The sequence below is a fragment of the Bufo bufo genome, chromosome 1 (assembly GCF_905171765.1).
Source record: "Bufo bufo chromosome 1, aBufBuf1.1, whole genome shotgun sequence".
Lineage (NCBI taxonomy): Eukaryota > Metazoa > Chordata > Amphibia > Anura > Bufonidae > Bufo > Bufo bufo.
In genome coordinates this window covers 236,682,312-236,710,167 of record NC_053389.1, presented here as the reverse complement: position 1 = coordinate 236,710,167, position 27,856 = coordinate 236,682,312, and the positions used below count along the sequence as shown (strand labels likewise).

The 27,856-nt window shown below is 44.7% G+C and overlaps 1 protein-coding gene across 1 annotated transcript in view; it reads right to left on the bottom strand.

Moving 5' to 3' along the window:
- LOC121005018 (branched-chain-amino-acid aminotransferase, cytosolic-like) overlaps positions 1–24,085 on the bottom strand; it is a 143,469-nt gene extending 119,384 nt beyond the window's left edge. The window contains exon 1 of the mRNA XM_040437524.1: positions 24,003–24,085. Coding sequence (XP_040293458.1) covers positions 24,003–24,008 — 6 coding nt within the window. The 5' untranslated portion in view covers positions 24,009–24,085. The remainder of the gene's footprint in view (positions 1–24,002) is intronic.
- Between the last annotated feature and the right edge of the window lie 3,771 nt (positions 24,086–27,856).

Below are 27,856 nucleotides of genomic sequence, written 5' to 3'. Positions count from 1 at the left end.
GGCATGGGAACCAATGCTGTTCACTCTCGTTGGCCACGGACCCAAAGACTATGAGGCAGCACTGGCAGTCACAAAGCAATGACATCATTGCGACCACGTGCTACGGATCTCAGGTCGTAGCAATGACCAGTGTGCAGGCGGCGCAATGACTTCATAGTGACTGCCTGTGTCAGGCCGCAGGGAAAAAGGGGCCTGTGGCCCACTTCGCAGACTGAAGCATGGCCCCTGACTCAGGTGACTGCAGTGAGTATTTAGGGTTTTTTTCGGTCACTTTTGCGGCAATACAGGTGGGACAGTATAAGTACAATGTAAAAGCCAGGTTCACAGATCACCTCCTCAAACAGCACTCCCTGTGTAATGCAGAGATGTACGGAAACTCTGGGCCGACTCCCAGATGCAGTGAATCCAGTAGGTCCACAGGCAAAATATCCAGCAGCCGTCAGTAGTAGTAAAATCATGTATGCCTTATTTCTTTAAGAATTTAAATCCAGATGTAAAAATTATTTAACACTGACGCATTTCGAACTATAACGTAGTTCAGGACTAGGGATTAAACAATGCATTAAACAATGTGCACATGACATGATTTTACTATTACTGACGGCTGCTGGATATATTGCCTGTGCAACTATGGGACAGTGTTAGTACTGGGGCACAACTAGGGGACACTATAATGACTGGGGGACTACAGGGAACATACAGTGCTGCCCATAATTATTCATACCACTGGCAAATTTTGACTTAAAGTTACTTTCATTCAACCAGCAAGTAATTTTTTGACGGGAAATGACACAGATGTCTCCCAAAAGATAACAAGACGATGTACAAGAAGCATTATTGTGAAAAAAAAAAATTTCTCGGCTTTTATTTACATTTTAGCAAAAAGTGTCCAGTCCAAAATTATTCATACCCTTCTCAATAATCAATAGAAAAGCCTTTATTGGCTATTACAGCAATCAAACGCTTCCTATAATTGCAGACCAGCTTTTTGCATGTCTCCACAGGTATTTTTGCCCATTCATCTTTAGCAATGAGCTCCAAATCTTTCAGGTTGGAGGGTCTTCTTGCCATCACCCTGATCTTTAGCTCCCTCCACAGATTCTAAATTGGATTCAAGTCTGGACTCTGGCTGGGCCACTCCAAAACGTTAATGTTGTTGTCTGCTAACCATGTCTTCACCACTTTTGCTGTGTGTTTTGAGTCATTGTCATGCTGAAATGTCCACTGGTGCCCAAGGCCAAGTTTCTCTGCAGACTGCCTGATGTTGTCGTTGAGAATCCTCATGTATTGCTCTTTTTTCATGGTGCCGTTTACTGTGATTAGGTTCCCTGGTCCATTGGCTTAAAAACCCCCCCAAAGCATTAGGTTCCCACCACCATGTTTGACAGTTCGGATGGTGTTCTTTGGGTTGAAGGCCTCTCTTTTTTTACGCCAAATGAAGGAAACATCATTGTGACCAAACATTTCAATTTTTGTTTAATATGACCATAACACAGAAGACCAGAAGTCTTCTTCTTTGTCCAGATGAGCTTCTGCAAAGGCCAAGCAAGCTTTTGTGTGCCTGGTCTGCATCCGTGGTACCCAGCAGTGTGCAGTGTCCGTTTGATTGTCTGCCTTGAGACATTGCCACCAGCAGAGCCCAGATTCACCAGGATGGCCTTGGTGGTGATCCTTGGATTCTTTTTCAACTCTCTAACTATCCTCCTGGCCAGCACAGGTGTCACTTTTGCTTCCGACCACGTCCTCTGAGATTTTCCACAGTGCGGAACATCTTGTATTTTTTGCTCAACTGTAAATAAAAGCTAAGAAATGTTTTTTTCCCCCACAATAATGCCTCTTGTACATCGTCTTATTATCTTTTGGGAGACACCTATGTCATTTCCCATCAAAAAATTACTTGCTGGTTGAATAAAAGTAACTTTAAGTCAAAATTTGCCAGTGGTATGAATAATTATGGGCAGCACTGTAGGTACTGGGACAATACAGGGGGCATTATAACTACTAAGGACACTACAGGGGGCCTGTCACGCTTGTGGAAACACCACACCGAGCATAGGAGGGAAGGGGGGGGACAGGGGATCAGGCCTGAGAACCAGGGAAGGAAAATGGACACCTCCTAGTGAAAACCCTAACCAAAATCCTGACTGACTACCAGTATGAACAGACCCCAAAGGTAGGTGAGTTCATACGCAGGAATACCTAGAGTCCTATCAAGCCCTATAGGACCCTAGTACTAATGACAGGGACGAGACTACCTGTTCCTCCAAAAGGAAAGACGAACAGGAGTCTCCTTCAGTCTCCTAATACAAACAATAGGGAAATGCAACACACAGAAACCAAACAAAATACAAAGGGGAAAGGAAAGACTTAACTTTAAAGGAGCAATGGAAGCACCAGGAACTCAGCCGACATCCAACCACAATCTATCCAAAGGTCCAAACAGAAGCTATAAACCGCACAGCATTGTGGGAGAAGTAACTATAAATAGAGAAGGTTAAATTACCCTAATAGCCAGACTTGGGGAAAGAAGGTGTGGTAAGCACCAGAAACAACACAGACATCATTTGATCCAAATGGAAAACATGTCAGATCAAACCACGTGTTGCCAGTCTCACCAATCTCCTGTCACCTGTTACGGGAACATCCGTTACAGGGACGCTATAACATCTGAGGGAACTACGGGGGGCCATAAATACAGTAGTGGGACAATACGGGAGAGGCATTATAACTACTGGCGGCACTATAGAGGGACCTTATTACTACTGGGGGGGCACTACAGGGGGCATTGTAAGTACAGGGGCAATACAGTGGGGCCACACTATAACTACTAGGTTCATTACAGGGGCATATTATAACTAATGGGGCCACTACTGGGGAACATTATAACTACTAGGTGTACATTACAACTATTTGGGCACTATAGAGGGCATTATAACTACTAAAGGCACTATAGAGAGGCCTTATTACTACCAGGGGCTTTACAGGGGGCCTTATGGAGGGGCCTTACTACTACTGGGAGCATTTTAGGGGGCCTTATTACTACTTGAGCACTTTAGGGACCCTTATACTGATGGCACTATGAGGCATTTTTACTTCTAGAGGTACTGTGGGAAGCATTATTATTATTAGGCACAATATCGAGCGTAGTACTACTAACGGGCACTCCTCGGTAGCATTATCACTGTAGGTGGCGCTATTAGTAATAAGGGCGCTCTGGAAGAGAATTATAATTGGTGAGGGGAGCAGTATTAGTATGTGGGAGAATATCTGTATTATGGTACTGTTATTTCTTCAATATAGTATTAGGGGGCGTTTGGGGGGAGGTGTAGGATAACACTATTGGGGGACTGGGGGGGGTGTGATGGAAACTGAGGAATCTAAAATATCTGTGTGGCAAACTCTGCAGAGACGAGACAAGGCTAAAAGATGTCAAAATGGCGGTCTGCGCCCACTGGAGAAGATGAGGAAAGAGAAAATCTACATTAAAGGAGACGTAATCTCCTGTATGTTTGGTAGGGCTGAAAGTAATGTTAATCCAAATATGCCATTAGCACTGGGGCATGGCAAGTGTGCCTGTTTGTTTTGAAACACCAGGGCTGAATTTCAGTCTCATTCCAGCCCTGGTGATAATAGTAGTAGAAGTTATATTGGTAGATATAGTGGTAGCCTTATATTATAAGTGGCAGCAGTATTATTTGCAGTACCAGTAGATGTAGTAGCAGCTATAAAATATTAGTAGTATTGGCGGTGATAGTATAATTATTATTAGTACACGTAGTAGTATTAGGCTGGGGCTTGGGGCTACACTGCAATCTTGGCGGCAGCACACATTGCATGACCTAGTATCACTGTGTAGCAGTCATACAAACAAATGCGGGTCGCAGCATAACTCACAAACGACAACAACCTCAGAATTGCAACAAAAAATCCAACCCTGTTCGACTTTCTTTTGAAATTCTAGGTTCTCAGCAGCTTGTGAGTCACGTTGCGACCCTGTTCATTTCTAGGGCACAATGGGTGTCACAGCTAAAGATGGCTGTGTAGCCTCAGCCTTAGGGTCCATTCACATGTCCGTAAGAATGGTCCGGATCTGTTCCGCATGACCCATTCATTTTCAATGGGGCCGGAAAAGATGCTGACCGCGGCTCTGCAAAAAAATAGAGCATGTCCTATTCTTGTCCGCATCTGTGGACAAGAATAGGAATCCTCTATATGGTGCTGGCGAAGTGCAGTGTCAGTGTGGACTGCAAAACACTACGGACATCTGAATGGACCCTTAGTGGTAGTCATATTAGTATAGAAGTTGTACAGTTAGTAGTGGTGGCTGAAGTACTATTAGTAGTAATATAAATAGAAGTTGTAATGATAGTAGCAGCATGGTAGCAGTGACCATAGTATTGGTTGTAATGGTATTATTACTGGCAGTCAAATTAGTAGTAGAACTTGTAGTAGTAGAAATGGTAGTGGACTTATATTGTTAGTGGTAGTAGTAGTACTTGTATTACCATTCGTTGTAGTAGTCATATGAGTAATAGATGTAGTATTGGTGGTGGCAGTATTATTATTATTGGTATATGTAGTAGTGATGTTGATAGAATTAGTTGTAGCAGCAGTAGTTGTCGTAGTATTAGAGGTAGTGTCACCGGCCTAACTGTGACATGTTATTTCTATGAGACATTTCAGGACTTGGAGGATGGTTATGAAAGCTGAGCCTGGACCACAGATTGGGGGAGGGGGTTACTGAAAAGAAAGAGTAAGAGATCTAACAGGATAACATTTCTGTGTGTGGTCATATATCACATTCCAAGGAATACTACTACTAAATCTACATATGATAGGTCACAGCTGAGCCAGTGTATCTAGGCCTGTCATGTGTGATACTGCCAGCTGAGCTACTGTATACAGATGTAGCAGGGGTAACCCTCAAACCCTTAACTCAAATTTAATTATCTCATCGCAGTATCTTGAAACAAATGCCATTGAAAAGCAATTGCTTAATGCGTTTAGTTAAAGAGGACCTTTCACCTGTATAAACTATGTGAACTGAGTATGCTGCCATATAGAGTGGCGCCCGGGGATCTCACTGCACTTACTATTATCCCCGGGCGCCGCTCCTTTCTCCCGTTATGCCCTCCGGTACCTTTGCGCCTTAAGTTATGGTAGGCGGTGTCTTCCCTTGTCCTATGGGCGTCTCCTTCTCCTAGGCTGCAGCGCTGGCCAATCGCAGCGCACAGCTCACAGCCTGGGAGGTTTTTTTCTCCCAGGCTGTGAGCTGTGCGCTGCGATTGGCCAGCGCTGCAGCCTAGGAGAAGGAGACGCCCACAGGACAAGGGAAGACCCGCCTACTATAACTTAAAAAGCAAAGGTACCGGAGCCTATAACGGGAGAACGGAGCGGCGCCCGGAGATAATAGTAAGTGCAGTGAGATCCCCGGGCGCCGCTCTATATGGCAGCATACTCGGTTCACATAGTTTATACAGGTGAAAGGTCCTCTTTAACTTTAGTTTAGTTAACACATCTCATAAAGCATGAGTCTTAACCCTACTACATCCGTATTTAATCCTATCATGTGTGATACTATCTACTGAGTCATGAACGTAGTCCTATCATGTGTGATACTGTCTACTGAGTCATGAATGTAATCCTATCATGTGTGATACTGTCTGCTAAGTCATGAATGTAATCCTATCATGTGTGATACTGTCTGCTAAGTCATGAATGTAATCCTATCATGTGTGATACTGTCTACTGAGTCATGAATGTAATCCTATCATGTGTATACTGTCTGCTGAGCTGTTGTATCTAATCTTATCATAGTTGATACTGTCTGCTGAGCTGCTATATCTAATGCTATCATGTGTGACACTGTCTACTAAGCCACTGAATGTAATCCTCAATGCTATTCAGTAGCATCTGGATCCAAAGTCAACTGAAGCAAGTGTGAACATCTGGGAGGAGGACATCCTGGTTTTGATCTTTCAAACCTCCTCCCAGTGGCCCAACAGAAGTCAAAGATATTGGGTATCAAATTTGATTCTGGTGATTAACCCAAAGAAAATCAGGAGCATGGAATAATGGATACTGCTCAAATGGTTAAACAATAATCAACGTAAAAGAGTGAACCTGATCAAAGCATTCTTGGACCCACTTTTCTTGCATCCCAGAAGTGTCTGCCTTGTGCCAAAACCTCTCTGGGTGTGGATCTACAGCCTATTCTTCCACATGTTGTGGAAGGAGGGATTGTCACGATGGGGAGTGGGGGGAACCCCCCACCGTGCGGTGTCAAAGGGTAAAAAGGGGATCAGCCTGTCCAAAAGGAGTAATAAGGGAGCAGGTCACCTCCTAAAGCGTCCCTAATCCTCTCCCTGACTCCTCACCGTATGAGCGGACCCCGATGGTAGGACGACTCATACTCTGGATTCCTAGAGACCCTAAGTCGCCCTGGTAATCCCTCACCAAGCAGCTGGGAAGAGACGACCTGTTCATCTAAGTCATGGAGGAACAGGAATCTCTATCTGAGGCCAGGCTGCAAGGAGAGGGGAACACATACAGCATATGGAGATGGCAGGTAAGCAAAACCCATAACACACTTACCTGCCACAGACACACTGACTGGAACCCGTGCACAAGTGCTGCTGTCCACACCAACATTAAAGGGGACAGCACACACCACAAACCACACAGGAACCCAGGACCCCCATAGCTGCAATAAACAAGAGACAGGGGAATGTCTAGCAAACATTCTGAACACCAAACATCACCAGCCATATAACACAACACAAGACATACAACACCCTGAACATAACCCACACAAACCAAAAGATAAGAAGGGAAAGAGACACCATAATAACATCAACATCTATGACCACAAGGGTGGCCCTCACTGGACAGATGGAACACCCTGGACTGGAGCAGAGCTCCAGCACCAACAACAGCTGAAGTACAACTGACTCCAGCCAGGAAACCACAGAAGATAAAAGCCAAATCACCACACCCAGTCAGGGAGTTAACCCTTACAGCACCAGACAGGGGGAGGCTACAACTTAAAGGGGAAGTGCACACACAAGCATGCCAAACCACACGTTACCACCGGCAACAGCATGTGTGGCAACCATGTCACGGCAATCACCCAGAAGGCCGAGACACTGCCACCGCATGCTCTCACAGCAACACGTTGCCGCGGGCAACCGCAAGTGTGGCAACAGTGTCACAGTGTACACCATAGGCCGTGACAGGGATGTTCCCTACTGATGCAGAGGGCCCTAGAGGGTTGGATTTCAGCCAACCTGTTGTATTATTTGTGAATACATTTTTTCAGACAAACTGTTCTCTGTGGATAAACTCCTCAAAGAAAACATGTCTGCCTTGCTTTCGAGACTGATCAGTATCTACAATCCTATGCTATCTTGTGTCTGAAGGTAGATAGAGTCTGGGGTGTGGGGGGTCAGGACCAAAGAAATTACTTGAGCAGAGGGTCCTGTTGACCCATTTTCAGAATCCTCTGGCCTTGAAGGATTTCCCAGTGTTTTAAGGGGGTTTTCTGGGAGTACAATATTGATGGACTATCCTCAGGATAGGCACTCTTAACGATCAGCTGTCTTAAAGGGCCGTGGTACTCCGGGGAGCACGGTGGCCTCCTCCCAGCTTACCAAGCACAGCGTCGTACATTGTATAACAGCTGTGCTTGGTATTGCAGCCATAGCCAGTTCACTTGAAGAGGAATGAGTTGTACACAGGCTGTGTGACCAATGAACATGATGGCCTAGGAAGAGGCTGCAGCGCTCAAAAGAGCACTGCAACCTCTTCAAGCAGCTGATAGGCAGAGGTCCTGGGAGTTGGACCTCACCAATCAGACATTGGTGATCTATCCAGAAGGTCAGTTCATCAATATTTTACTAATGGAAAAGCTCTTTAATGGTTGCACTAGATTTATTGAATCCATTAAGACTCCTGCAGGGGGTGTGATAAAATAGCAAAGTAAATATTACTCACCCACAGCTCCAGGGTCACCTCTCCAGTGCAGCCACTGATGACAATGCAGCTACCCGCAAGTGACACCTGCAGCTAAACAGCGTCCGCGGATTTTCTGTACTGGTCATGTGTAGGTAAGACACAACATCATCCCTGCAAGCTAGCAATAGAGACCTGATGGAGCATCGGAGCAGCACTGACTAGCCGGGGATTTTCCAGGAAATTCTATTATTTTATCACATCCCTTGCTTTCTGTGAGGTTTTTAGATGTCCCGGACAACCTCTTTAATATCAATGTAAACTTTAAATTGGCTTGAGGCTTATTGCATTTAATGTTGAAGTTACTCATACTGAATTAATGGCAGCTTTATGGTTATCATTTAATCTAGAAGCCGCTGGTTTTTAACAACCTCATTAATTATATATCCATTCTGCTGGAAATACTCTTAAGCGCTCCACGCAGCCTCCTCACCGCCAGGACATGATATAAATATCTGGGCAGATACACAAAGCACCATTGATAGGAGGCCCAGCTGTTCATACCCATTAATTTACTAGCTGCAGAACTGAAACACATGGACTGATATCTGTTCTCACTTTCCTCAAATTACTTGCCGATTGCTCAACTAACTCCTACCTAATACTTCAAATGAGGCTAAATGGGTGCTCTTTTACTATTTATGTCAAATACTTTCCCAGTGTTCCCATGCTAAACCTTTATCACAGACTTGATGTGAACCCAATCTAAAATATTTCAGCCTGTAGTTCAGGCTGTATAGCTCCAAGAAGATTGTCTAGATACAATTGTAACAGAACTTCAGCTTTGTACAGATTTTTAACCTCTGGATATAAACATGTATATTCCCATTCAATGAGAGCAAATAGACACACTCAAGCGAGCTCAGAGTGCTAAATGTATAGCTTAAAAAGGACCTTTCATCGGTCCAAACATTGTAAGATAATTATCAGGCTGTGTAGAGGGGCGCCCCGGGATCTCACTACACTTACTATTATTACGGAGCGCCGCCCCGTTCTCCCGCTATGTCCCCCCGGTATTTTCGCTGAATTGGTTATACTAGGCGGAGTCTGCCCTGTTTTTCCCTGGGCGTTCCTTCTCCCAGGCTGCAGCTCTGTCCAAACGCAGAGCTCACAGCCTGGGAGGTTTTTTTTCTCCCAGGCTGTGAGCTCTGTGCTGCGATTGGATAGCGCTACAGCCTGGGAGAAGGAACGCCCAGGGAAAAACAGGGAAGACTCCGCCTAGTATAACCAATTCAGCGAAAATACCAGGGGACATAGCGGGAGAACGGGGCGGCGCTCCGTAATAATAGTAAGTGCACTGAGATCCCGGGGCGCCCCTCTACACAGCCTGATAATTATCTTACAATGTTTCCACCGATGAAAGGTCCTCTTTAAGTCCTGGAGTAGGGCAGAAGTGGTTGGGTTCTTTGAGCACTGGGCCAGCTTTTCATTGGGGTACAAACTGTATTCCAGGGATGGACTGCACCTGAGTGGAAGGGAGTCTGCTGTGCTGGGGGGACAGAATTCTAGCAGGGGGAAGGAGTATTTAAAGTAGGGGGGGGCAAGGCAGAAAGTGAAGTGGTAGATAAGTCAAAAAGGCGTCAGAGATTATTGGTGGGTGAATAAATAGGTTATGGGGGGGGGACTTAAAAACCAACAATAAAAACCAAGGTGCCCACAAAAACTCAAGAATCCACATTCTGGGAACTGAATGCGGAAAATTAAATGGTAACTTAAAATGCATGTTCACAAATGCCAGAAGTCTAGCAAGCAAAATGGGGGAGCTGGAGTCTATGGTACTAGAGGAACACATAGATGTAGTTGGTGAGACTTGGCTGGACTCTTCACATGACTGGGATGTTTATCTTTAGGGTTTTACACTCTTTAGGAAAGACAGAAACAATAGAAAAGGTAGTGGCATGTGCCTGGATGTGAGGAGTTAATTGAAGGCAAGTGTGAAAGAAGCAACTGTGGGTGGTGAGGAGGTTGAAACCTTATGGGTGGAAATACAAAGAGAAATAAACTCTGAAAAAATAATAACTGTTGTAATGTATAAACCCCCGAACATCACAGAAGAGATAGAAGTACAGCTGTATAACCAAATAGAGCGGGCTGCACAGGTACAGTGCGAGATGGGAGATTTTAACTTCCCAGATATTGACTGGGTCATGGTTCTGCCTCAACTGCAAAGGGGAGAAAATTCCTCACCTTGCTGAAGGACCACTTTATGGGCCAGTTTGTAGAAGATCCTACTAGGGGCAATGCTCTTTTAGATTTGGTAAATTCTAACAATGCAGAGCTTGTTGGAAATGTTACTGTTTGTGAAACACTTGGTAACACTTACCACAAAAAGCAAACTGGTTTGGAGGGCAAAAACATAGAATTTTGAAAAGGCTAAATTCCTAGTTTGAGGGCAACATTTCAGGGTATAGACTGGGAGTATCTATTGTCAAAGAAGAATACAGATGATAAATAGGGAGAGCTTTACATCTACCTTGGATCATTATACTGCAAAATGTATCCCTACAAGTAACAAGTATAAACTGCTAAAATGAAACCCCACATCTATTAAAGCTACTCTAAAAAGGCCAATAAATGACAAAAAGGGTATTTAAAAATACAGTGCTGAAGGATTAGCTCAAGCCTTTTAAATTACAAAGGGCTTAATACAATCTGTAAATAATGGTCACTGATATCAGTGGTGATAGGGCCTGTTAGTACATCCTATAGTATACTAAATTGGCTGAATACAAATATGGTAAATGTGTGAATCCTGAGGATAGGTCCTCAATAAAAATATCTCAGAAAACCTCTTTAAGTGACTGGCATAGGGCTACTTCCTCAGGTAATTATAGACCAGTGAGCTTAACTTCTGTTGTGGTGAAATGTTTGAAGGACTTTTTAGGGACTATATACAGGAGTGTGTGACTGTTAATAATATCATAACTGATAACTAACATGGGTTTACCAAGGACAGGTGTTGTCAGACTAACCTGATTTGTTTTTATGAGGATGTGAGTAGAAGCCTGGACAGAGGGGAAGCTGTGGAGGTAGTGTTCTTGGACTTTGCACATGCATTTGATACTGTCCCTCATAGATGTTTAATAGGTAAAGTAAGGTCTTAGGCTTAGAAAGTATAGTCTGTAATTGGATGGAAAACTGGCTGGAGGTGGTCAATGATTCCTATTTTGAATGGTCCCGGGTTATAAGTGGTGTATTCAAAGATTCATTACTGGGTCCCCTATTATTAAATGTATTTATTAGTGATATTGAGGATGGGATTAATAGCACCATTTCTATTTTTGCAGATGACACCAAGCTCTGTAGTACTGTGCAGTCTCAGGGACTACAAGCTGGTCATCCACTTGGAAGATTAGATTCAATGTGGATAAATATAAAGTTATGTATCTACGCAGTAATAATCTCCGTGCATTATGTGTCCTAGGAGGAGTGACACTGGGAGAGTCACTTATAGAGAAGGATTTGGGTGTCCTTATAGATCATAGATTAAATAACATCATATAAAGTCAATCAGCTGCTTCTATAGCAAGCATGAAAACAGTTTAAGGCTCGCGGGACAGGGATGTAATGCTCCCACTTTACAAAGCTTTAGTGCAGCCTTATCTGGAATATTAAGTTCAGTTCTTGGCACACTTTCATAGAAAGGATGCCCTGTAGCGGAAAAAGGTACAAAAACAGAGACTAAACTGATAAGGGGCATGGAAGGTAATTCTTAGAATCAAATAACATCAATGATTATGTAAATGTGTAGCAGTCTGGTTCTCACTTGCCTTCCCCAACTCCCATTCTCAACCATCTTTTGGCTGAACTAACTTATGTCTTTGGCTACTTTCACACTGGCGTTTGGTGCGGATCCGTCTTGTATCTGTACAGACGGATCCGCACCAATAATGCAAACGCTTGTAACCGTTAATAACTGATCCGTTTGCATTATTCATAAAAAAAAAAGTCTAAGTCCAAACGGATCCGTCTTGACTTACATTGAAAGTCAATGGGGGATAGGTTTTCAATTGCACCATATTGTGTCAGTGAAAAACAGATCCGTCCCCATTGACTTACATTGTAAGTCAGGACGGATCCGTTTGGCTCTGCATAGTCAGATGGTCACTAATACGCTGCAAGCTGCGTTTTAGTGACCGTCCAAAAAACGCAATGGAGACCAAACGCAGCCAAATTGTTGCAATCTGACCGGATCCTTATCCATTCAGAATGCATTGGGGCTGAACTGATCCATTTTGGGCCGCTTGTGAGAGCCCTGAAACGGATCTCACAAGCAGACCCAGAAACGCCAGTGTGAAAGTAGCCTTTCTTCAACCATAACTACTGTATGTAACATAATATATTAGAAAGTTGCAGAACATGACACAAGGAGTAATGTTTATATAAGACTTTCAGCAGTTCCCTAATATATTTTAATTTAAGCCATGTGTTGGAGCTTCATCTAAGAGTGACTAGAAATAATCAGTTGTTCTCATTCTTCTGCACTTGGCCCCTTGAGCTAGTTGTGGATGGTGGGGCTTCTATTATGAGGAGGGGGAGCTGCAGTTGAGCTAATGAAAGAATGAAGTTCAACACATGAAAGACCCTGACAGCTGAGACGCCCATGGAGCAAGAGGCAGAGTATGACCTTATGACATCTCCTCAGCACCTCCAGTCATCCAATTCCCCACAACTCTGCAGCATGTAAGGTCTTAACTATTGAGGGTAAACTCCTTGAATTTCTCTTAGGGCCCCTTTCACACGGGCGAGTATTCCGCGCGGATGCGATGCGTGAGTTGAGCGCATTGCACCCGCACTGAATACCGACCCATTCATTTCTATGGGGCTGTGCACACGAACAGTAATTTTCACGCATCACTTGTGCGTTGCGTGAAAATCGCAGCATGCTCCTCTTTGTGCGTTATTCACGTAACGCAGGCCCCATAGAAATGAATGGGGTTGCGTGAAAATTGCAAGCATCCGCAAGCAAGTGCGGATGCGGTGCGATTTTCACGCACTGTTGCTAGGTGACGATCGGGATGGGGACCCGATCATTATTATTTTCCCTTATAACATGGTTATAAGGGAAAATAATAGCATTCTGAATACAGAATGTATAGTACAATAGGGCTGGAGGGGTTAAAAAAAATATAATAATAATTTAACTCACCTTAATCCACTTGTTCGCGCAGCCGGCATCTCTTCTGTCTTCATCTGTGAGCAATAGGACCTTTGATGACGTCACTACGCTCATCACATGATCCATCACCATGGTGATGGATCATGTGATGGACCATGTGATGAACGCAGATAAAGACAGAAGAGATGTCGGCTGCGCGAACAAGTGGATTAAGGTGAGTTAAATAATTTTTTTATTTTTTTTTAACCCCTCCAGCCCTATTGTACTATGCATTCTGTATTCAGAATGCTATTATTTTCTCTTATAACCATGTTATAAGGGGAAATAATACAATCTACACTACAACTAACCCAAACCTGAACTTCTGTGAAGAAGTCCGGGTCTGGGTACCACAGTCGGTTTTTTATCACGCGCGTGCAAAACACATTGCACCCGCACGATAAAAACTGAACATCGGAACGCAATCGCAGTCAAAACTGACTGCAATTGCGTACCTACTCGCGCGGGTTTGCCGCAATGCACCGGGACGCATCCGGACCTAATCCGGACACGCTCGTCTGCAAGGGGCCTTAAGGGGTGGCTGGTTCTCCTCACTCCTCTGTGTATGGAGCTGGATCCTGATCATAAATTATTTAAGGACAGAATCAAATATTATATCATATGATATTAAGTTGTATACACATAGGTATCAAGTATCAAAAGAAATTAACGTGTTCTGCTAAAAATACCTTTATTAAATGGGTAATGGGCTGAGGTTGCCCTAGTGAGACTTATTAACACAGACTAATACCGTGTCGATTCACAGAGAGAACAAAAAACAAAAAATAAGTACGGAGATTATTTTCTCCCGTTCTCAGTGGTCGGATACAATAGAGAAAAAAAGGTTGGATGACACTAATATTGGTCTATAGGTTGCTGATGTAAGAGGGATCAAATTGTCCCCAATTACAACCCTATAGTTAACTCAGCCCAGGGACACCTCCTGATGGTGGGGGTGCCCTGTCCCCGTGCCTAAACCTAATTTATCCCTAGAGTGACCCTATATCCCATAATGTAGGTTGGACCGTTTATTTTTAGTCTCTACGTATACCTATACGGGATACTAAATACATATAAACAATTATATACTTGTTATATGTATATAATGTGTATATAATTGTTTATATGTATTTAGTATCCCGTATAGGTATACGTAGAGACTAACAATCCTGAGAATTACACCCAGTATACAGGACAAGAGAAGTGGTACTGTGCAGTGTCAATATATACAGAATAAGAGCAGATACTGAGAATTACACCCAGTATACAGGACAAGAGAAGTGGTACTGTGCAGTGTCAATATATACAGAATAAGAGCAGATACTGAGAATTACACCTAGTATACAGGACAGGAGAAGTGGTACTGTGCAGTGTCCATATATACAGAATAAGAGCAGATACTAAGAATTACACCCAGTATACAGGACAGGAGAAGTGGTACTGTGCAGTGTCCATATATACAGGATAAGAGCAGATACTGAGAATTACACCCAGTATACAGGACAAGAGAAGTGGTACTGTGCAGTGTCCATATATACAGAATAAGAGCAGATACTGAGAATTACACCCAGTATACAGGACAGGAGAAGTGGTACTGTGCAGTGTACATATATACAGAATAAGAGCAGATAGTGAGAATTACACCCAGTATACAGGACAGGAGAAGTGGTACTGTGTAGTATCCATATACACAGAATAAGAGCAGATACTGAGAATTACACCCAGTATACAGGAGAAGAGAAGTGGTACTGTGCAGTGTCCATATATACAGAATAAGAGCAGATAGTGAGAATTACACCCAGTATACAGGACAGGAGAAGTGGTACTGTGCAGTGTCCATATATACAGGATAAGAGCAGATACTGAGAATTACACTCAATATACAGGACAGGAGAAGTGGTACTGTGCAGTGTCCATATATACAGAATAAGAGCAGGTACTGAGAATTACACCCAGTATACAGGACAGGAGAAGTGGTACTGTGCAGTGTCCATATATACAGAATAAGAGCAGATACTGAGAATTACACTCAATATACAGGACAGGAGAGGGACTTTATAGAGGGAGACAGTGTCACTTCTGTAATCAAGTCAACCTGACACTGTCAGCGTGAAACACCATGGACTTATCTGTCACTGCCACCCACCATGTCATCCATAGCACAACCACCTCCTCAGGGGTACAGGGCCCCCTGCTCTTGATATAGAGAAATCCTCAGTAAATATACACCCTTGAATCCCCCTCCTCTGCTTTGAGCCCTCATTATATCTGCTTCTGAAAAAGCTAGATGAAAACCAACAGGGGCGGACTGAGAACTTAAAGTGGCCCTGCAAAAAATACTAAAAGTATAGTTGGGTCCAAATTAATGGAAGGCTGGGCCAGCAATACCATATTGCGGCACATTATACTAGGGATCGACCGATTATCGGTTTGGCCGATATTATCGGCCGATATTGAGGATTTTGAACGTTATCGGTATCGGCATCTATTTTGCCGATATACCGATAACGTATGGGGAACACAGAACGCGCTGCTCTCAGCGCGTTCTGTGTTCCCTCCGCAGCACAGGGGAGAAGGAAGCAGTGTCTCCTCCCCCCTGTGATGCTGCTGCTGCCGCCAATAGCAGGAGAGGAGACAAGAGGAGGGGAGGGGCTGTGGCCGCTGCGCCACCAATGAAGATAAGCCTTTCATTCATTCATATACAGGAGGCGGGAGCTGGCTGCAGAATCACATAGCCGGCTCCCGACCTCTATGAACGGTAGCTGCGGTCCGCGGTAGTTAACTCCTCAGGTGCCGCGGATCGCAGCCACCGCTCATAGAGGTCGGGAGCCGGCTATGTGATTCTGCAGCCAGCTCCCGCCTCCTGTATATGAATGAATGAAAGACTCCTCTTCATTGGTGGCGCAGTGCGCCCCCCCCGAGCCCCCCAGTATTAATCATTGGTGGCGCAGTGCGCCCCCCACCCCAATCCCGGCCAATAGTAAAAACATTGGTGGCGCAGTGCGCCCCTCCCCCCCACCCAGTATTACTCATTGGTGGCAGTGGCCACAGGATCCCCTCTCCCCTGCTCCTCCGATCGGAGCCCCAGCAGTGTAAGCCTGGGGCTCCGATCGGTTACCATGGCAGCCAGGACGCTATTGAAGCCCTGGCTGCCATGATAAGCTCTATGCTGCTGTGTGCACAAAGCACAGAGCAGCAGGGACAGTGTGAGCTCCTATTCACCCTGATAGAGATCTATCAGGGGGAATAGGACAAGGGTTCTAGTCCCTAAGGGGGCTAAAAGTTAGTTAAAAAAAAAAATACAAAAATATTAAGTATAAATGAAAAAGATTTATAAAAAAAAAAATACACATTAACAATAAACCAAAATACACATTAACAATAAACATATTAATTTTCAGCAGATTTGTGTATGAATTTTTTTTTTTCTCAAAAATGAAAATTCCCAGAATATCGGTATAAATTATCGGCTATCGGCCTGAAAGTTCACAAATTATCGGTATCGGCCCTAAAAAATCAATATCGGTCGATCCCTACATTATACCACCCCAACAGAGCCAAATACTACAGTCCATCACAAAATACTGCCAGCAGCACAAAACACATCCCCAAAAGCTTCCACTGGCCGGCCCCCTGGGCATCAGCCCACCGGGAAATTTCTCTCTCTATGGCCAATCTGCCCCGAAAACCAACATGACTGCCATTCCAGAGGCTTTCAATCATTCTGAATGGGAAATCTTACTGGAGCTACATGGGAGCTGAAGATGTATGTAAGCAGTATTCCCTGTAAGCTGCGCGGGTGCGCGGCTACCCCCGCGCACAAGTTCACTAAGTCCGCTAAGCGCCCCCTCACCCTGCTTCCAAAATGCTCACACTAGTGATGAGTCTGAGAGCTGCTTCTACATAAGTATGCTGAGGACAGTCCTGGAGGGCATGCTGCTGCAGAATACAAGGGGTGAAACTGTGAAAGTACCACTGGCAGGAACACACCATCCCATCTCAGTGACAGTCTATCACTGGGATGGTGTGTTCCTGCCAGTGGTGTCACCCCTTGACAAGGGCCTTTGTGTTCTGCAGCAGCATGCCCTCCACCTATATACAGCCTATACATATGTACAGCCTATACCCATATAGTCTACACTTATGTACAGCCTATACCTATACACAGCCTATATCTATACACAGCCTATATCTATATACAGTCTACACCTATATATAACCTATACCTATATATAGCCTACACCCATATACAGCCTATACCTATGTACAGCCTATACCTATACAGTCTACACCTATGTACAGACTATACCTATATACAGCCTACAACTATATACTGCCTATACACAGCCTATATCTATATACAGCCTATATCTATATACAGCCTATACCTATGTACAGCCTATATCTATATACAGTCTACACCTATATACAGTCTATACAGCCTATATACAGCCTATACCTATATACAGCCTACAACTATATACTGCCTATACCTATATACTGCCTATATCTATATACAGTCTACACCTATATACAGCCTATACCTATATACAGTCTGCACCTACAGTATGTACAGTCTACACCGTGTAGACTGTACATAGGTGTAGATTGTATATAGGTATAGGCTGTGTATTGGTGTAGGCTGTATATAGGTATAGCATGTATATAGGTATAGGCTGTATATATGTACATAGGTATAGGCTGTATATAGGTATAGACTGTGTATAGGTATAGGCTGTATATAGGTATATAGGCTGTATATAGGTATATCTATCTATCTATCCCACAGGGGTTATATTGTCTGGCATGGTGTAACCTCCATACATTTGCTGTACACTATACATTATAAGCCCTGTACCATGCCGTACAATATACATTATAATTCCTGCACCATGCCGTACATTATACATTATAATCCATACGCCATGCCGTTCAATATACAGTATAACACCTACACTGTACGGCATAGTGTATGGATTATAATGTACAGCATGGTGCAGGAATTATAATGTATATTGTACAGCATGCTGTATGGGTTATACTGTATATTTTACTGTATGGATTATAATGTCAGGGGGGGAACTAACTCTCCTTAGGGAGAGAGCACCTTAATCAGTGTGAGGAGACTTATAGGCCATACATGCTCCCAGAATTCCAGAGGAGCATGTATGGCCTATAAATCTCCACACACTGATTAAGGCGCTCTCTCCCTAAGGAGAGTTAGTTACCCCCTGACCCGGACACAGGCCTCTCACCCAGTTAAGCCAATACTCTGCTCTGCACTGATGACGGGCAATCACCCCGAAACAGCTGTCTGCAGAAGAGGTGCTGGCTTATTTAATATCCAAGTCATGTCTCAAGGCCTAGTTAAAGGGTTAAACACTGGCTTATAGGATAGCTGCCTTACATCTGGTGCCATTAGAGGCAGAGCTTGTTAAGAGCTCATTTGCATCCCTTTCTTCCCTGGATTATAATGTATACTGTACAGCATGGTGGAGGGATTATAATGTATACTGTACAGCATGGTGGAGGGATTATAATGTATACTGTACAGCATGGTGAAGGGATTATAATGTATACTGTACAGTAGTGCAGGAATTATAATGTATATTACACGGCATGGTGCAGGGATTATAATGTATTCTGTATATCATAGTGTAGAGATTGTGTAAGGCCGATTCATTGGCCTGTATTTGTGGGAGGGGCTCGGCTGCCTACTTCAACGGCCAGCGTCCCTCCCACTTTGTACGTCGTTACAGCGTTTCCCCACCCACCCACCCTTACTATCCACTATTTTTAAAGGGGACGCCCTCTTTCAGGTGACCCTACTACGGCGCGGTTGCGGCATAAGTCTAACCGCTTAGGGGTAGGGTAGTCTCAGGTGGGACGGGGTGCATTCTCTTGGTTGCCACGACCACAAATAATGTATATTACACAGCATGTTGCAGGGATTATAATGTATATTACACAGCATGGTGTAGGGATTATAATGCATAATACACAGCATGGTGTAGGGATTATAATGTATATTACACAGCATGGTGTAGGGATAATAATGTATATTATACAGCATGGTGCAGCGGATACACTGTATGCTCTTTGATGTGACAATTATCTTAGGTTTTCCTATCGCCCACCTTTGATGGCGCTGTGCCCAGCTCTGAGCCGACCCCGCTCAGCAGCCGCCAAGGCTTAGAGGGAACACTGTATTTAAGGAGTCTTGGAAATCAGGGTGACGGCGCCTGTTAGACCTGTAGAGGAAGCCGTATTGATTTTTACCCAGATCCCAAATTTTGCTGAATCTAATTTTTAACCAGTTTACATAAGAGGGTGTCTCAAGAATTTATACTTTATGTATTACGGCAAGCGGAGGAGTCATAAGAAAATTATACCCTGCATACAGGTCAAAGCTGAATACTCCTCCCAAAGCTGCAAATATCTCGATAAGACTGGAAGAAGCCAATGAGCCGGAGGAATTCCTCCCTACTTTTTGGAAGGCAATGGTTACAATTAATTACAGTAGTGTAGATTTACCTAAACTAGACCAGGGGCCAGCATCCTCCAGCACTCCAGCTGTGGTGAAACTACAATTCCCAGCATGCACATTTCTCAACTGTTCTAAAAACTCTCATTGAATTGAATGGAGCATGCTGGGAGTTGTAGTTTAGCAACAGCTGTAGTGCATCTTAAAAGGGTTGTCTCACTTCAGCAAATGTCATTTATAATGTAGATAAAGTTAATACAAGGCACTTACTAATGTACTGTGATTGTCCATATTGTCTCCTTTGCTGGCTGGATTTATTTTCCATTTTCCATTATACATTGCTCGTTTCCATGGTTACGACCACCCTGCAATCCAGCAGCAGTGGTCATGTTTGCACACTATAGGAAAAAGCGCTGACCTCCCTGGTGGCTGTGACTGCGGGAGTGTCCATAGTCCAGCACTTTTCTATACTGTGCAAAGTCAAACACGACCACTGCTGATGGATTGCAGGGTGGTCATAACCATGAAAACGAGCAGTGTATAATGTGATGGAAAATTAATCTAGCCAGCAAAGGAAGCAATATGGACAATTACAATACATTAGTAAGTGCCTTGTACTAACTTTCTCCACATGATAAATGCCATCTGCTGAAGTTAGACAACCGCTTTAAAGGGAACCTATCACCGGGATTTTGTGTATAGAGCTGAGGACATTGGTTTCTAGATGGTCGCTAGCACATCCGCAATATCCAGTCCCCATAGCTCTGTGTGCTTTTATTGTGTAAAAAAAACGATTTGATACATAGGCAAATTAACCTGAGATGTGTCCTGTACGTGAGATAAGTGAAGCGTGAAGGAGCCCCGCATCCTCAGAATCTCCTCCTTGCTCCCCGACGTCAGAAAGCAAGAGTGCTGTAATCTCGCGATGCGCGACCTAGCGCATGCGCAGTGTCGTCATAGTGTTTCTTCCCTGTGCTAGCATCAGCCTCAGGGAAGGATTTGCTGATGCCAGCACAGGGAAGAAACACTATGACGACGGCGGTGCTGGGCTCCTTCACGCTGGACTCATTTCACGTACAGGACTCATTTCAGGTTAATTTGCATATGTATCAAATCGTTTTTTTTACACAATAAAAGCACACAGAGCTATGGGGACTGGATAATGCGGATGTTCTAGCGGCCATCTAGAAACCCATGTTCTCAGCTCTATACATCAAATCCCGGTGATAGGTTCCCTTTAAGTTACAGGTCAGTATGCCAACTTTACAGGTATAATGTGAACCACTTCTGATGGAACAAGGGCAGGACACAACACCTGCTGGCCTCCATATGGACACTGGTAAGGGGGGGGGGGGGGGGTCACACTGAGCCTAGGTTCTTAGAGTAAAGAGAAGAAGCACACCACAACAACCTGTGGCACTGTGAGATAGGGGTCAGCTGACTGCTGCACGCTCGTCCGGGTGGGTACTGAATTAGGGCCAAAATGTGATCAAAGGAGTGTGCTGAAAAAGGACTTGGTGGTGGCGCTGTCATATTCAAGAGCTCCACATCAGAGATAGTGATGGAGGCTTAATTCGGGACTGCAGCGGCCCCTTCCTCAGGTCAATAACAACCTAATTTGTGTTGACCTAAAGGAAGGGGCTGGTGCAGTCCTAAAACGCGTTGTTTGGCACAACAATAAAGCCTTCATCATTATGTCTGATGTGGGGCCCTTGCTTACGACAGCCTAGATACCAAGTCCTTTTTCTGCATTCTCTTTGGACTGAGGCTAGGTTTACAATTGTGGCGGAGGTCCCTGTTAGGAGTCTCCATTGCAGATTCCAGCAAGACAGCAGCGGTTTTGTCTGGCAGAATCGCAGAAGCTGTAGCAGACCCCGGTGGACCCTATAGTAAATGGCATCCATCTGGTACTGTTTGTGTCCAGTATATTCTGCATGCCAGGCCATCCTTTTTTTCATTTTTCTGTTCCTATACTGTGGTGATCATCAATCTGTGGCTCTCCAACTGTTGCAATACTCCAACTCCCATCATGCTAAGATAGCTGAACCCTGTCAGGGCATGATGGGAGTTGTAGTTTTGCAACAGCTGGAGAGGCACAGTTTGGAAAACATTGCTATACTGGAACAGAAACCCCAAAGACTACAATGGTCCCATCTACATGTCACTGTACAAGATCTATGGCTCAGCGGTGTGCACGAGCCCTATGTAAGGTCACATAGCACCCTGTCCTGCCAGCTGCCACCCTATGGGGTACATTACAGGAGCTCTATAGGGATTTCTGTCTGTAATAACTGCAGGTCCCATACTCTGACTACTGATATACTATATTCAGTTTTCTTTGTGCGAGTATCCCAGGACACACATGCAAACAGTACTCACCTATTTAGTAAGGCCCTGCTGGACTACCTTCATCTGGGGTCAATATTATATGTCATGCCCCTTCCCTTATATTAATTATGAATTATTATAATAAAATCCCCAATATCCCAGACTTGTAGGCAGAAAGGAATTAATATGGGGCAATTGGCGTCTACCTTGTGGACCTTTTCCCTTCCTCAGGATCAGCTCTGCAAGATAATAGGGTGTACTTGATGTACCTGTGTCTTACTACATTTCTATTACATGCATGGCTGTAGCTATAGCCATAGCACATATTATGGGGCCCAGAGATTTAGGGGGACGGGGGGGCTATCAGGTGCAAGAACGTTGTATCTTTTTGTGGGGTAGAACAATATAATGGCTTTTTGCTATGCGTGTTTTCTGATAAACGGTGCTATTATAAGTATCTTTAAAGGGGTTTTCCAGGCATTTAGTCTAATCAGTGACTGATGTTAACCTGTGGAGGGAATCTCTTTAACATACTGTAGGACTTACCCTTCCTCGCTCACCTGATGCTGCTCCCACAGGTCAGGCAGATACCACCACAAACTAACTGGCCTGGCACTGCACTGTGGCACGCTGCGGACTCTTCCGCCCAACTCTGGATTAGAGGTGACTGCTGCTTTTGCTGTTCGGCTACAATATAGTTCTGCAGCGGAAGAGCCTGCAGCGTGCCATAGTGTAGTGCAGATGGCAGCATAGGGGGAGAGAGGGGGGGTAAGTCCTATGTAAAAGAGCTTCACTCCTCAGTTTAGTGGTAGTCATCAATTACACTAAATACCTGGAGAACCCCTTTAATTATGGCTTCTTATGCTGCTGTTTGAATTTTCCTACACTAGGTGGTCGGGGCCCCATCTTATTTTACTACAGAGCCCTATAAATTATAGTTACGCCCCCTGATTACATGCCCCATATATAACAGGGATGCAGCATGGGAGTACAACACATGAAGAGCAGAGATCATATTTCACCCCCTATAGAGTAGAGCCAGAAAGAGGGGTGTATAGAGAGATCCCATACGGACCATACAAGTGCACGGTATAAAGGCAGCAGCACATGATGGCGATTATATATATATGTGAAAATATATACACACAGGGGTGCACCTAACGTTTCTGCTTTCTGGGGCCAAAACTGAAATGGTGCCCCTCCCTCCCCAATGCCAATTTCTTAACCTAACCCCTTCTCTTCAGCCCATGGCCATTCAGCTCCCCCTCTCTTGCCCCTACCTGGATCGCCTCCCCTGGCCACATTGGTGGTGCACCCCTGTATGTATGTGTGTGTGTATATATATACACGTATGAAATCGGACAGCATTCCAAGACTTGAAAAAACGTGATGTATTTATTCACCCATGTGGAACAATCCACATGGGTGAATAAATACATCACATTTTTTCCAGTCTTGGAGTGCTGTCCGATTTCATACGTATATTAAGGGTGAGAAGCCAATTCCCTTGGACCTTGCACCTGAGCCCTTACTGGTGCCGCAGAATCTCTTTTTCTTTTATATATATATATATATATATATATATATATATATATATATATATATATATAGTGACTTCATCAGCTCTTGCCTCCCCTATAGTCATGCCAGTTGTGTTCTGCATAGCAGAGCCAGCATATGGTGGATGTGGCGCAGTGTATACTGTGTATGTTACAAGCTGTGCTGTGGAGTACTGAGGGTTACATTATCAGAGCACTGTGTAAAGTACAGTATGACTTGTATATGCTGTAGAGTATGTGCTTCCACAACGTGTATATATCAGACTGTATATACAGTGCCTGTGCGTAGCATGGTATAGCAGCTCTTGTGTCTAGCAGACGATATGGAGTAGAGGATATACTGTGTGTATGCAGTGGGCACATGGTATAGTAGACGTGTGTATGCAGTGGGCACATGGTATATACAGGAGAGGATATCAGACTTTCCTTTCCTGTGTGTGATGCCAGCTGCAGCCTCTCTTACCTCCATGCCGTCTGCCTGAAGAGAAGTGCACGGGACACGTTGCAGTCCGAAGAATGTACTGAGCTCTACAACCGCCTCTGCCGGGAGGATGACATCAGCCGGGGGTGTGATCTACATAGAGCCATGGCACTGAGGAGGAGAGCCCCCCTGCTCAGACTGAGCCTGGCACCCAGGACACTACCCTGTACTGACTGACCTGCCAATGTGCATATCATCCTGTATTGACTGACCTGGCACTAAGGATACCACCCTAAGCTGACTGACCTGGTACCCTGAACTGACTCACCTTGCACTGATACCACCCTGAACTGACTGACTTGGCACTGAGGATACCACCCTGAGCTGACTGACCTGGCACCCTGAAATGACTGACCTGGCACTGATACCACCCTGAACTGACTGACCTGGCACTGAGGATACCACCCTGAGCTGACTGACCTGGTACCCTGAACTGACTGACCTGGTACTGAGGATACCACCCTGAACTGACTGACCCGGTACCCTAAACTGATTAACCTGGCACCGGGGATACCACCCTGAACTGACTGACCTTGCACTGATACCACCCTGAACTGACTGACTTGGCACCCTGAACTGACTGACCTGGCACTGAGGATACCACCCTGAACTGACTGACCTGGCACTGAGGATGCCACCCAGAGCTGGCTGACCTAGCACTGAGGATACCACCCTGAACTAACTGACCTGGCACCAAGGATGTCACCTTGTACTGACTGACTTGGCAATGTAGATATCATCCTGTTTTGACTAACCTGGCAAGGAGGATACCACCCTTCACTGACTTACCTGGCAAGGAGGATACCACTTGGCACTGTTGATACCACCTTGTACTGACTGACCTAGAACTGAGGATACCACCCTTAACTGACTGACCTAACAGTGAGGATACCACCCTGAACCGACTGACCAGGCATTGTGGATATCACGAACTTACCTGGCACTGAGGATACCAGCCTGTACTAACTATAGAAGAAATCCCGGCACTCGCTATCTTCAGTTAGTTATTTTATTATTCACAAATATAGTTATAAATGTTATAACTACCGGTATATTAGTGAATAATAAAAGTAACTGATTGAAGATAGCGAGTGCCAGGATTTCTTCTATATTCCATGGGGACTGACCCCGCCACATGTACCACTGACCTCCGAGTGCCAACCGAAACCCTCTTTGTATCACAGCCTGTACTGACTGACCTGGCACTGACTATGCCATCCTGTAATGACTGTCCTGGCACTTAGAATACCATCCTGTACAGACTGGCACTGAGGATACCACCCTATACTGATTGATCTGGCAATCAGCCTGACTGACCCTGAACACTGTGCTGTATTCCCATACACTGACTGACTCTGAGTTTACCCCCATATACTGCAATGATTGACCCTGAACCCTTGGATATACCCCCCACACTGTTATTGACCCTGGACTCTGGAGTGTACCCTCATTCCTGAGGTATCTTTATGCCCGTCACAGGTCATAATCACTACCATCATGTAAAGGAAATGGCGGGCCAGCACACAAGAGAAGTGATGCCAATCAGTACAGAGTTTAATAGACCTTGGAAAATGGGGCGTCATTCCGATATGTGACAAGCCGTGCGTGGAATCATTACCGCTATCAGATTCAGTCTCATGAAAATTAGTTACTCCCGCAAAATGGCCCACAAAATGCCAGTCAGGGGCATAGAAAGTAATGCATCACATGCATGAGCCTATTCAGCCATTCAGAAGTCTGAGGTAAATCGCATGACACCCTGCCGTACAGATGTCACACCTCGCAACGCACCCCACAAAAACCCTATAGATCTATATGGTATCTGCTGTAGTTTGGGTGCAGTTGCAGTGCAGTGTTTCAGTGCAGGGAAGAGCTCTTAGCCTGGCATCCAGAACAGGACAGAGACCTGCGCTGCTTCTGTGTCTAGCTGAAAAAGTCTGCACTGGTACATTGTCACATCCCCTCAGCTGTGTGGGCAGGACTTTTCATTATATAATGATTAAGCGTCATGTATGTAGACATCACACAAGCGATCTGTCCTAGTAAGTGTGGCAGAGCCGCAGTGATTCCTTCCACACACAGCATCTGTCTTTCACAATCTCTATGGCCGCACCCTCCATTCACAGGAAGCTCCTTGTGCCAAAATTCCATGGTATTGCACATTTGTCTTTCCAGCCTCCCTTGCTTTCCTCCTGAAGGACGTCCTGCTCCATGCATACACTGAGAGGCCCATGTCACCCCAATCTTGGTTACCTGTCCAGCCAGCACCCAGCGTGTACCAGTGGCGTAACTAGAAATGAATGGGCCCCACAGCAAATTTTTGAACGGGGCCCCTGTGGCTCCTATGGCTAGTCAAGTATATACTGGATGTCATGTCACTGTATATACTATTGCAGTAAGCCGGATTGTGACTAATGCACACTGGCGCAAAATTAATGTTTTTTTGTTTGTGACGCCAATTGCAATGTGCGCAGGTTATAGTCATAGGGCCCTTTAAGATGTTATAACTCACGTACCAGGTGAGGAATGCCAGAGGGGGATATTGTCTCTGTGTAATGTCAACGGTGTCTCCTACCTGGGTACGGCTGGACTCCTGGATCCTGGCTCACTTGCAATAAATTGAGTGTGGTTAATAGGAGTAATTGAGGAAGGAATGAGATCCAAACAGGTAATATGATCCAACTTGTCTTTACTTAATGGGTGTAGCATAAATCCATATGAGTACAGCAATAGTCCTTAGGTCCCAGCAGGTATTGGCAATGTATGGCAGGGGTTAATGCCTCTTCTGCTCCTATACTATATGCCTGGAGAATCTGGCAGGTATTTATCTTCTGCTCTGTCTGTCTTCTGCTTGATATGGGCCTGACTAGCTGAGGAGGAATTTGGCTTCTCCTGGTCTCTGGATATGTACTCACAGCTTGGCTCACAGGGAATGCTTCTTCCTGGAGGCTGGAGATAGCTGCTTTTCTTGTCAACCAGCTGAGGCTGATGGCTCAGGCTGGGAAGAGTGATCTTGGCCTCAGCCGAGGCTCGATCCTATCTTGGGATCCCTGTTTCTGGGAGCTCCTACTAACACAGCCTTCCCCTAGACGGGGTGGCTGGTACACTAACTAGAACTCTCTTTCCTCCCCATGAGGCAGGACATGGGACCAGTCCACTTCGGCTCACAGAGGAGGGGGAGCTAAAACTGGAATGAACTATTCCAGTCTAGCAATACTAAACTGGCTATGGTCCTGCTTAATACATTGCTGCCACCTGCTGGTGTACAGGGAAATTACAGCATAATATATAAAACAGGCATAGAAAATACATATAATGGAAAATGCAATGTTAGACTACACAAGATGACAATACATATGCACCTGACATGTAGCAGGGAGAAAGAGTTTAGTGACATATTCCAGGATGTTACATACTCCCTTACTTTAAGCTAAGCCATCCTCGGCGTACGTTTAAGAGGGTGAAGGAATCAGCTCTGGATACCCAATAAATACAAAGTGCTTTGTGAATTACATATAATGACATACATAGACAAAACATGAAACGGCTTTCCCCAGGTTCCTGCCCGCTAGAGTAAGGTGTCCAACACACAGTTTCCTTCTCTTGGTATAACCAGGTAACCTAAATACTGCACAAAGCAAACATCACTGACTGACTTTGTATGTTATTATGGCCATTAAACATCAAAGAAAGCATGGGGGTGTCTTTACTCCGTAATCCCACCATTATGTAATGCAAAGCCCGCAAATAGAAGGGTGGCTTTATCCTGTATTCCCTTCCCTGCACCATAGCCTGAAGAAATTTGGCTTGTAGCACGATCACTATGATGACTGAGG